Raw genomic sequence first — 12,896 nt, 5'->3', positions numbered from 1 at the left:
AGACAAAGACCGGTTTTTCCCTAGGCACTGTCACCAACATACTCTCATTTCTAGTATAACTCACTCCAAAACGATGCAGACTCGCACCTACTAAATTGTATGCATCATAGATTCACACCTACAATTTGTGCAGTTGTGTGAAAAACCTGTTTCCTACTTATTTAGTTCCCAAAAAATAATTTGGAAATAAGGCATCCAATCCAGAAATCTGTTTGACCTCCTGATAACAGGTTCGAGGTCTGTAAGGTCCAGCCAGCCTTTCATCCATCTGAGGTCGATAAAATGAGTACCAACAAACATCTGTTATTAAGTGGCAAGATGCCTCTAGGGCCAAACGTGCACTTTACAAATACAGATTACAGACTAATTTGGTCTCTTATCAAAGCCAGACCCTTACCCTAACAACAATTCCCACACAAATGTAAACCTTAATCCAATTAGTCAACATTCCTTCATAACAAAGCAGTTAATAATAACCCTAATTTATTACACATATTTTGCAATTCACTTTTTTTTATAATTAACCCTTTTTTGTTTTCCATGCTAGAATTTTGCCGAAACCCACCCACAGACAAAATCAAAATTGGCAACGCCAAGAGGTCACACCTTTGAAAGTGGTAGCTGATCTTTTGACTTTGACAGTGCTTGTTGCCGATTCTGATCAACTGCGGCTAACACAAAAAAAACAAGCATTGGCATAGCCAATAGGTCTCGCTTTTGGGACCTTATAAGTATTTAGTTATGCAGCACAATATCCTTGGTGCAACAATGTCAACCGTTGCATGGCTAAACACTTATAAGGTCCCAAAGGCAATTAAATTTACAAACTTTACTTACCAACTGTGTCCACTGGCGGACTCGGAGCGGAGGAGGTCCATGCGGTAAGTCGTGAGGGGGTGACACCATGAGTTACCCACACCAGGTGACACCAACCCTAGTGACGCCACTGTTCAGTGGTGCAAGCAAAGAACAAACGACAGACCAGGGTCCAGCTCAACTGATCAACATGTACAGTCCGTAGTAAAATAGTGCAACACACTTCCTACACCCGTCGTCCAGAGGTGTAAATCACAGTCTCAATGTTCAAGAAAAAATGGAAGGTGCACTCGTAGAAAATAGACGCGCAAGCAGTGATTCCAAAAAGTGCTTCTTTTTATTCTGTCAATTTTTTTAAACCGGCACACAGCCAATGCGTTTCGTTCCCAGTTGTGCCAAAAAGGGAACTTAGTCAGGGCTGCAATATTCATAGACAAAACCTGTGTGCCGGTTTTTAAAAATTGACAGAATAAAAATAAGCACTTTTTGGAATCACTGATCACCTATCTACTTTCTACCAGTGCACCTTCCATTTTTTCTTGAACATGTAAAATGTATTCATCCTTTGCAAGCAGGCTTCCTCGCACAGCACAGAGGCATTCATCCTTTCCATAGTCGATGATTTGCATTGGGATGACAACCAAGACCTGACCTGCCTCTTCGAGTAAGCACTCTGGCTTCACACACCGGCTGGCTTCACACACCAGATACAAAGTGCCTGGATATCTACTCGGGTGATAAGTATGCTATAAAAACACAGACAGTATAATATAATGTGACATAACATAACATGACAAAGAGCAAACTAAAAGTTAACGCTGAAAAAACATAGATAGTAATCTTGAAAATTAAAATCAATTTACGGAATCAAGATTGTTTATTCTGAAATGGGCCCGCTTCCGGCACCCAAAATGTCAGGCAGAAACCTGGGAATTGTTACCAATAGCAAACTTTCCATGAATTAACAGTTGGGATCTGTAGTTCTCTAAATGTATAGAGATGCTGAAAATTAGTAAAGTTTAGTATTCCTCTCCACTTTGAAGCAAGGAAAATCATTTTGATGGAGCTAATTTATTCAAGGCTGAACTATGCCAAATCTGTATATTAAGGACTATCTAATAACCCTATCCAAAGACTACAGGTTATAAAAAATGAAGCTGCGTGGATTATATACCTCTTTTGAAATGGGCACGTCCTTCAACACTATTGGAGAAACTCCACTGGCTGCCTCTTAATTTGCGAACAGTTTTGAAGTTTGCTGCCTGACATTTAAGGGGCTGAGAGAAGTGTTGCCGCTCAATTCATCTTCTACAAAGAAAGGTGAATTATTAGTCACCAGAATGAGACCTGAGATCAGCTCACTTGAACCTCTGGGCCCTTCAGAAATGTAAGTCTGGAGGACAGGGCTTTGCAGCACAAGCTCAAACTTTAAGGAACTCGTTATCAATGAATATTCACACGTACCAGGTTGCTTAAAAGCTTGAAGACATGGGTTTTTATACAGGGTGTCTAGCTATGTTATCTTTATATTCTGTTCCTTCTTCCCTGTTTTGGTTCTGTTTAACGCCAAGAAATCTCATATTGCTCACCGGGCTCTATCCAACTAGCTCCAAATTTTGGATTCCATTAGGATGGCGGACGGATCGCCACCGCCATGCAGGCGGTGGCGATCCGTCCGTCATCCTTGCCCGTCCGCCACCTTTCTTCCCCCTGCCATATTACAATGGCGGGGGGGACCGTGGCGGAGGGGAAGATCGTCCGCCTCTTTTCCGCCGCGGTCGCAAGGCGACCGCGGCGGAAAAGGCCTGATATAGTGGCGGTGTCTATCAGACACCGCCAGCCATATTTGGATGGCCTGGGAGGAATGCCTTTCCGTGGCGGCAATGCTGCCACGAAAAGGCATATGGTTCCTGCTTTGGGGGCCCGTTGCGGGCCCCCAGTGTGAAGGGGGGGGTGTGCACATGGAGGGTACCCCCCTGCGTTTCACAGCACAACATGGCAGGCACCGCGCGGTGCCTGTCATGTTGTGCTGTGAAACGCACAAAAAGAATTTTTCACATTGCGGCGGCCGGTGCTTTAAGCATATAAGCTTTATACATATGCCTGACTAACTGGTAGTCTAGAGCTGACTACTAAAGACTGCAGGAGAGGATATTGTACAAAAAGACCCTAGGTGCTTGAGTGAAAGGTTATTGTTATGCCTGCACAAGAAGCAGACTATTGCACTTTCTTCTTGGATCAAACGTATGCTGATCTCCACTGGAGTGACAGACTTTTTTTTCATTAAAGACCCCCATTAAATATTACATGTGTGGACTAGATATGAACTCCAATTACAGGTATGTAAATTGTGAAGACTGTCCTCTTTACTGTAAGGTAATCGAGATGTTCCCCATGCAACTGATATGAGAGAGTTGCCTCAATCCCGCTTTCTAACATTCCACCCCCCTAACCTGTTCCCGCTATTAATTTCTTTGAAACAATATCCAACCTGACTGAACTGAAACTACATACATGTCTTGTGCTTTGCTTCTGAAGACATTGTTTTCCTTTATTTCAGGAATGTTGCCTGAGGAGAAGGAGCCTCCTGGCCATCTGGTCCTGGCAGATACTGGGCGTCAGCAGATTGAGAAGATCCTCGATGATGAGGGTCTAGATAGAGTGTACTGGCTTCCTAAGCTGGAAAAGGCACTTGGGGTGACCAGTGCTCAAGCTATAAAACACGTAACTCATGAAGACTATCTGAAGCTAGAACCATATGTAAAGCATCCTTGGGAGAAGCAGGCATTGAAAAAAGTTTTCGGAATCCCAGACAGTAAAGTAATTCTGAAGAAACTGCAAGAAGACCGCTCAGAAACGATGAAAAAGGCTCACGAGCAGGCAAAGGTGACACTGACGGAGTTGAAAGAAATGCAGACTCTAGGCAAAAGCCAAGATGATGAAGAGGTTAAAAGGAAACTGGAGAACCTGAGAGTGGTAATGAGCATTCCTAAAGAATGTTGGCCTCCGTCTGGGGGCACTCTTATTGATGTCATACAAGGCCTGCACAAAGAGTTAACACTTGCAGAGGGTTCTTTGTCTTCAAGTGAAAATCTAGAGGATAATGAAGTTTTACAATGGGCATCAGGGGGACGAATTCTGGAAGGGATATACAAGACTGATAAACTGGAGGATATTTTGGAAAAGCGAGATCATCTAATGAGCATTCCAGAGAATTTCAGCCTCTTTGGTCCAGACAAAGGGCCTGAGTTTCAGACAAAGGAGTTTTCATCCTCCACATCAGAATCAACATTCACTAAAGTCATAGAAAGTCTAGGATTTAGTGTCTGCTGCAAGGCCAAAGTTGGATATTTGGGTGTTTCACTTGAAACTAGCAGAGCTTCAGAATCTGATAAAAAGAGAAAATTGACAACTGAGAGTACTTACATTTGTACCACAAAATACAACTGCATTCCACTTGCCTCTTGTTTCTTCCAAAAACATCAGGTAAGACTTTCCGCTGCAGCATTATGTGAGCTAAAGAAAATTGAGGCACTACTAGGTCACACTACCAAACAAGACCAACTTCAGATGATTGCTGCTAGGTATGGGAAGTTTTTCTCTACATTTGGGTCACATGTTGACATGGGCCCTTTCCATCTTGGTGGGATATATACGTGGAAAGCTTCCGCTGAGGGATTCAAGGCTGAAGATCTAGAAGAGATTAAAAGAATAGCAACCAAGTCTCTTAACATGTATGTGGGAGCCAGCTTCAGTGGCGTCAGTGTTAGTGCAGTAGCTGGTGTGGGTCTGTCTAATTCCAAATCAAAGTCATTTTTCCAAGGAAAAGGTACTGAATCTATTCGGAAAAAGATTCAACTGTCCGTCTCCAAGACGGGGGGTCCTGTTGAAGTGGATTCTCTTGCACAGTGGAAATCTGGTCTTGTGTCTAGTAATAAAACATGGTGTGTAATTGACCGAGGATTTAACCTGCTACCAGTGTGGGACATAATCCTGGAAAGTCATAGGAAAGATTTTAAAGATGTTCATCAAGTAGCAAAAGGTCTTATGGAGGCCTATAAAATAATAACAAAGCAAAATGTTAAGTTGCTGTTTGGTGAGGAGCTTGCAAGTGCAGTAGAAGAAGCGCGAGCATTCCTACAAGAGGTTGAATCCTGGGAGATTACACATGCCGATGAGCAGTTGAAGAAACTGATAGACTTTAAACAGAAGCTCAATGAAAAAACAAAAAACTATAGTACTTGGATTAATGAATGTCTCTCTAGCAAAGCCCTTTCAACTTTCTTGACCAAAGTGATGAAAATGTATGAAACGTTGCCTGAAATTAAAACTGTATTTCTAAAAACTCAAGTGCGCTGCCTAGTAGATTATCACGTCTATTCCTCTGAGAATGCTTATAGATATTCCTCTATAATTAGGTGGGTTTACCAGTCTCAAAATGAACAAAAGAGAATGTACATCGCTAGTTTTGATCAGTTTATTCATGTTTTACAAGAAGAAAACAGAGCCTTACAAGAAACCAGGTTTAGTTCCCACTACTGCATTGAGGCAGTGCATGAAGCTCAGGTAAAGTCCACATGTAATATAGGTCTAACTCTGTACTCTTTATTAAAAGCTTTGAGAGCCACTGAGCAAAAGGACCTTGAACTCTTACTACTTTCATTTGTGCTTCCATTGGGCTACTCTCTGGAAATAAGTTGTTTTCCGTACCTTTTGGGATGCTCTGAAATCGACTTCACGCTCAATGAAATGCAGGCTGCACACAAAGAATACTTGAGTCTTAAGAATCAGAGTCCTTATAGAGCTCATGCATTCCTCCTCTTGACAGGTTTAACAGTGGCAGTTGATTCCAAGGAAGTTACCCCAAAACAGAAAAAAGAGCGTTTGTGTTTCATGATGGATCATATTAAAGATTATCTGTCAATGGAAGTGTCTGATGTTGTTCAGAAACATGACCAACGCAATGATCTGAAATGGCTGGAGCAAGACTTGCATAACCTGGTTTTAGGAAACTATGAGGAAACAGAAGACGTGATACTCAAGGAAAGATTAGTAGGACAATTAAACAACATCTCTAAAGCAGTTACCATACCCACTTCTGAAATGGATGGCGATGGTACCACAATTGTTGAAATGCCAGCAGTTATAAAAAATAAAGACATTTCTGACTTGATACAAAAGCTTGGGCTAGAAAATTATTACCCAATGAAAATGACACAAGAGCATGTGCACGTTATAAACCGATACACTCTGCAAGCCTCAAGAAGCCAGCCGCTCAACGACAGTGAACTTCCTTTTTTTTTTCTACAGAAGCTCATGGTGATGGACTACCGTGCAAGGGATATGATTTATAGGCCAATCACTCAGGAAGGACACTGTTACGTCACCGCCGCTGAAGAAATAGGCCCTCCAGATGAAAACTTGGATATTATGGAAGACCTTTTTGGTTTCCCCAAAAGGTCACAGGAAATGCCTATTGCAAAACAGGCTCCTGTGCACCCTATGGATGTGCAAATGGCAATATATCACTGTGCTGATGACTTTCTGAGGCAGTGGATTGCAATGAAGCTTTCAATTTGTCAATTCGCATTACCATTTTTGGTGCCAAACCCTTCCACTTCAAAGGTAGAATTCCCTCTTTGGTCTTTTAGGCAAGTCTATTTGCAGAAAAGTAAGATATTTAAAATGACATCAAGAAATAAAAAACACAGTGACAGAATCATATCTGGGACTGCCACTCCTATGGTTTCATTCTTTAGAATGGGGAGGTCTGAAAACTCTAAATCTCAGCTCATGAATACTTTGCTGAGTGAACACAGTCATAATATCTTTTTCCATCGGCACTGTCGCGGAAGCAGAAGCGACTCTGTCTTAATGGCAGGTGTTGCAGAAATCTTCTGGTATTGCCCAAGTGGGAAAGAGGATGACCAATTTCAGCAATGTATTGCATTTACTAATCTTCATGGGGATGCACTAGAACATGTTCAGCAAACTATCTTCTTGCAGCAAATTTCAGTTGTCAATGTAATCCTTTTTTCAAGTTCTGACAAAAATTCAATGAATAGTCAAATACTGAGAGAGCTTGTGGGATCTCCAAAACCATTAATTTGCCTCTGCGTTGACTTGGAAAATTGTCCTTCTGTACGAGTCAGAAATGTTGTTAAAATTCCTCTCAAGAACAGAAATGAATCTGAACTAATTGATGAACTAGTTTCAGTGATTAATAGTTTGTTATCTACCCCTGATGAGTCCTGCACTCTAGATCAGCCAATGAAATACAAGTGCACTGTAGATGAATGGGCAAGTGTTGCACAGCAACATGGATTCCTTGTAGATGAGGACACAGAGGAATGTAGTGAAGGCCGTGCACTAGCTAAAACGCTGATGTGTCTCCTAGATGATACAAAAGTAGGGGATGTGAAAGAACAGTTGCTTCCTCTTCAAGGAAGTTTGTGGCACAGATGGTGTGAGAAAGACAAAGAGCTTACACGCTTGAGACACAAAGGAAACAGAAGCATTGAGGAACATGTAAGTGACATTGAATCTGAAAAGAATGCCATACGCAAGGCCCAAGTCGAAAGAGCATATCCGCTTAATGATCTAATGATGTCACTAATCACCATATTACAGTCCCATTCAAATAAAGCAAATCTGTATTTTCTGCATTGGTTAAAGGTGCTTTTATATGACCTGAGCTCTGATCAGCTTTTGAAACTTCATCAACAATACCACGTTTTGTGGTCCACAATTCTTGAGGAAAAAGGAAAGGGCAGCAATTTAAATAATGCAGTGTACAAAGATTTAGAAATACTATCCAGCAAAATCAACGCTTCAATGTTTGGACTTGAACATCTATTGAGGGAAGTGGGTCAGATCTATGAGGCACTGGATGCATTGCTTGGAAGGTATGATGATCTGAACACGCTTCCACAAATTGCTGCAAACTTGATGGCTCATGGGTTCCCCATTGAGTTGATGGATGGTGATGCCTCATATGTTCCACTTAAATGGATTAGAACTGTACTAGATGAATTAATTAAAAAAATAGGAGATAAAAAGTTGTTTGTTCTGTCTGTGCTTGGAGTCCAGAGTACGGGAAAGTCAACTTTACTAAACACAATGTTTGGTCTGCAGTTTGCTGTCAGTGCTGGAAGGTGCACTCGTGGAGCATTTATGCAATTAGTTAAAGTTGATCATGATCTACGGCAGGATTTGGGTTTTGATTTTATTTTAGTGGTTGACACAGAAGGGCTCAGGGCCACTGAATTAGCCAATAAATCAACACTTAATCATGACAACGAGCTAGCGACCTTTGTCATTGGTCTTGGCAATATGACTTTAATAAACATCTATGGAGAAAATCCTTCTGAAATTCAGGATATCCTTCAAATTGCCGTCCAGGCCTTTTTAAGAATGAAACAAGTGAAACTCTCCCCAAGCTGTTTGTTTGTTCATCAAAATGTGGGCGACTTGGCAGCCAGTGATAAAAACATGGAGGGTAGAAGACGCCTTCAGCAAAAACTCGATGAAATGACTCGGACTGCAGCGCAGCAAGAGCTTTGTGATGTGACTTGCTTCAGTGATGTTATTACATTTTATGCCAATAGCCACATTTATAACTTTTCACATCTATGGGAAGGAAATCCACCAATGGCACCTCTCAACCCAAAATACAGTCAAAATGTTCAGGAACTTAGATCCCAGATTTTAAATACTGCAAAAAAAGAATCACAATCTAGAATTTTAAGCATATCACAGTTAAGTTGGCGCATTCAAGACCTTTGGAAGGCATTGTTAAATGAAAATTTTGTTTTTAGCTTCAAGAATACTTTGGAAATCTCTGCATACAGCAAACTTGAAACAAAGTTCAATGACTGGAGCTGGCAGATAAGAAGCCACATACTGAATGTCCAGAATAAATACAACAACCGAATTAAGAATGGGGATCTTAGCCAAATTGAGAATGTTCATATTGAAGAGCAAGTTCAGGAAAATTACGATAGCATTAAGAAGGACCTGGACGTATATTTTACTCAAGATAGGGATTATGAAATACTTGTCCAATGGAGAGTCAATGTGGAAAATAGGCTACAAGTTCTTAAACAAGAGCTTATTGAAGAAATAAAAACTAAATGTGGAGAATTGATTCGATTTAAAAAAGGTCAAAGTAAATTGGACCAAAAGAAGTCTGAGTATGAAGACAATTTGTTTAAAAAAAGCAAAGACTTAGCATTGAAATTAAAACATGAAGCACTGGATGAAAAAAAACTTGCAGATAATTTTAACGAGTTGTGGATTCAGTGGGTCGCTGAAGTATCTTCTAGTGCACCTTCCACCGAGCACCCTAATATCATGGTTGATGTAGAAAATGCTATTTTGGGTCATTTTAGGCAGGATCCTAACATAATAGCCAAGGTTAAAGATGCCTCGAAGAGGACAAGCTTTTGCCTTGATGTTTCTGAGCATGTTCAAATGAAAAGGAATAGGTGTATGATTTCGAAGACTTTTAGTAATCAGGATAATGTATGCATAATACAAAAAAAAGAACACCTAGAAAAATTTGTTTGTGACTATACTGAAACTAAACGACAACAAAAAATGGATTACAATGGGCACTACATCCATGAGATATTGAATGTAATAAGTAATGAGGTGCAAAACACATCCAATAACTCCAATTTCAAGCTAACTGTAGCCTATCAAATTGATTTATCACTGTACCTATGCAACATTGCAGCTCAGAAGTTCATTATTATTCACAAAGAGTTCCAGTTATCAAATGATCCTGTGGCCTATCTCGAAAGTAAGAGAGGTGATTTCTTTAATTGTTTTAAGATATCTTGTGAAGGAGCAACATCCATCACTACGTTTTCTGAGTTTTTGAGCAGCAAGATTGAAGAAGCTGTCCAGCATGCAGTCTATGATGTGGCGGCTCTCAAAGTTGCAGATTTGATGCGGTCCGACTACCCAGCATTTAACGGCAACAGAGCAAAATTGGAAAAACACATTCTAATATATCTAGCAGAGAAGGAAGACTTTGAACAATACAGGCAGTACATTCATTTCACAAAGGATTTTTTTGAGACTTTCATTGAAACATGTGTTCAAGATTATTGCACAGATAAAGAAAATCAAAGGCTGAAAAATATATTGAGCATCACTTTAGATTCTTTTCAAAACCTCATTATTTCAGCCATTGGTGAAGCTACACAGGTGGTCAAAGACAGAAATGGAAATGAGAGTAACAGCGCCTCATTGTGGTTGGATGCACTTTGCAGAAAACTTGGAGATGACCTGAACATTTCACGAAACGACCTGAAAGGAATTGAACATCAGCAAATGAAGGACTTAGAGTTTCTTAAAGAAGCAATGTGTAAAACATGGGAAAGCCGGGTTAAATGTCTAAAACAGCGGTTTGGTACAGTTAGCCTGAAGACATTTCGCATGAAGCCACATGAAATATTGGCAAAGCAGCTATGTGGGTGCTGGGAGCAGTGTCCCTTCTGCAAGGCTATTTGCACCAACACAGTCTCTGGTCATGATGGTGACCACAGTGTTCATTACCATCGTCCTCAGGCTGTCAGTGGAATTCAGTGGTATCAAACTGATAATTTGGTCACTGACATCTGTTCCAGTCTTGTGGCAAGTAACTGTCTCCTAGTGCTCAGTGACAAAATACAAATTCCTTATAGGAATTACCGACAAGCAGGACCGGCATATGCAGATTGGAGCATTATGCCCGATACCTCAAGCCAATCCTACTGGAAATGGTACGTACACCACTTCCAAACAATACTGGAAAAAGATTATGGTGGAAAATTTGCAGAGAAGGGTACAATTCCTAGTTCGTGGACCCTGATCAGAAAGGAGAATGTGATTGCAGAATTAAAAGAGTTATAGAATATAGAAATAAAAATAGAAATCCATTGCAGACACATTTACAAGCATAGTACCCATTTATTGTTTACCATCTTCTGAAGGCTTTTGGTGCAGATTCGAAGATATTGTCAAAGACATATCTCAGAATTACTTTTCTCTGTGTTCTGGTTGCTGATTTGTTGACCTGCAGGATAAGGCACTTTGTGAACACACATATATTTCTACGTTACATATGCATATGTTGTGCATGGTCAAGGTGTAAAGGGATTATAACATTTAGTTTTCAATCAACAATATCGGGAAATTGAGGAAATTGAACACTTGTAAATCTTTTAATAACACTTTTTCATTGTCCTTTCCATTAAAAAATTGCCTATTTAATTATTTGGGTAACCTAGGCTAGATTGCAATTAAGGAAGAAATTTCCATTTGGCATAACAGATCTTTCATGTGGCTGCCGCCTGGCCCTGAATAATATATCATTGCCTGGTGCCACAAGACTCCTACAGTTTCAATATGATCATTGTCTGACGGCCTGCAAAGAACAGTACAACCTTTCAATTTAAATTCAAACAATTGCAGTGGAATGAAAATGGTGAAAAAACATCTGAAAGACATGGACCTGGGAAAAATTGACACACACTCAGGTAGGAAGACATGATACATACATAGCGATACATGAACCCTGGGAAAGGAAGAACTGAATTACATTGTGACAGAGATGTACAGACACAAACAGTGGCACAGGAAGACAGACACCAACATAGTCTCTGAGGCAACATGACCAGTCTCCAGTTCTTGCACACTCAGTGTTCATATTCATTATTGCAAAACCAATGCACATGATGTTTGCGATCATATCCATGCATTAAAAAAAATCATTTGAATGGGCTCCATTTTATCTAGATAAGAGGTCCTATTTCAAATGGAACAGCCATGAGATATCACCCCTTGTTGCAGCTACTACACTTCCACACTTAATTTTTACTGCCACATGCCAGGTCCTTGGTAAAGGGACTGATCTGGGATAACTTTGTGTGCCTCCTCCCACATTTGTCCAATAAGGGAAAAATAATTGGAACCTCCCGGGAAAAAAGCAGGAGTGATAGAATAGCCCTGCAAATGTTTTGGTATTTTCTTCCTAACATATATATATAAACCACACCTAAGCTTGAGGCCTGCACTTCACTTTCCAGATATAAAGCACCAGGTTTGCTGTCATCCAGCCATGCCCTTACCTTCACTGCTCTGTTTCAGAGCAAATATAGCCTATAGACTCTTTGTGGTACTCCTATGGGCCTTCATGAGGTTCTTCGTTTAGGCACTTCATCATCGTAATTATGAACCTTGTAAAAAAAATTGTGACGACCAATATAACATTTTTTAAAACGTCAGCGACATTTACCAGAGCCAGTAAGGTTGAATCACATCAAGTATTGGTCATTTAGTCCTCAGAAAGGGTGATAAGAATAATGCAATATACATTTTTCTATGGTCTCTCTCTTAAACATTGCGCCTCCTGCTGACTGGAGCTCCTCCCCATTTTTTATAAGAGGCAGTCACTTCTGTTCAGTGACCAAATGGATTGTATTGTAGGTTTTCCCTGTCATAATGCTGAATAAACAAACACATCTTCTCCTGTCCCCATAGGCTTTCATTTACTTCTTTGTCTCTTAACAATCTTTGCAATTATATTAGGTTCACCAAGGGTCCTTATGGGATGCGTGTTCATGCAAGACCTCAAAACAGTAGGTGAGAGGATCACCTATGGAGTGAAGTGACATGTTTCTATAGTTTCTCAGGGTAAATAAAATACTGCTATGGCAGACCTTTAATTTAATATCTTGACAATTCCCATGAACCTGTCCATTAATTCATATGTCTGGGGCCGCAAGTGTATAATCTTCCATTAGGTCAGTTCCATGTATTTGAAAAAAGTAGCAAATTCCTAGCCATTAAACAGTGGACAATGGTCCATTTTAATGATGCTCAGGGCACCCCACAGCATTAATATCCCATCTAGTGTCATAACTGTGGACAGCATTTCAGCGACAACGGAAAACAATCATTAGCCCATGATGACCAAAGGGCTGCATCTACAGTTCACTCACCCAAAGGAGGGATCTGCCAGAGACCTTCACTAAACTTTTGGCGGGTTAGAAGTCTGCACAGCTTCAGACCACAGTAGTTTGCTATTTGTA

The 12,896-nt window shown here is 40.4% G+C and overlaps 1 protein-coding gene across 1 annotated transcript in view; it reads left to right on the top strand.

Moving 5' to 3' along the window:
- LOC144782723 (interferon-induced very large GTPase 1-like) overlaps positions 1–10,772 on the top strand; it is a 118,098-nt gene extending 107,326 nt beyond the window's left edge. The window contains exon 3 of the mRNA XM_078662050.1: positions 3,377–10,772. Coding sequence (XP_078518176.1) covers positions 3,377–10,716 — 7,340 coding nt within the window. The 3' untranslated portion in view covers positions 10,717–10,772. The remainder of the gene's footprint in view (positions 1–3,376) is intronic.
- The last annotated feature ends 2,124 nt before the right edge of the window (positions 10,773–12,896 follow it).

Source organism: Lissotriton helveticus, chromosome 9 (genome assembly GCF_964261635.1).
Source record: "Lissotriton helveticus chromosome 9, aLisHel1.1, whole genome shotgun sequence".
In the NCBI taxonomy this organism is placed as follows: domain Eukaryota; kingdom Metazoa; phylum Chordata; class Amphibia; order Caudata; family Salamandridae; genus Lissotriton; species Lissotriton helveticus.
This window is presented reverse-complemented; position numbering and strand designations above follow the sequence as displayed.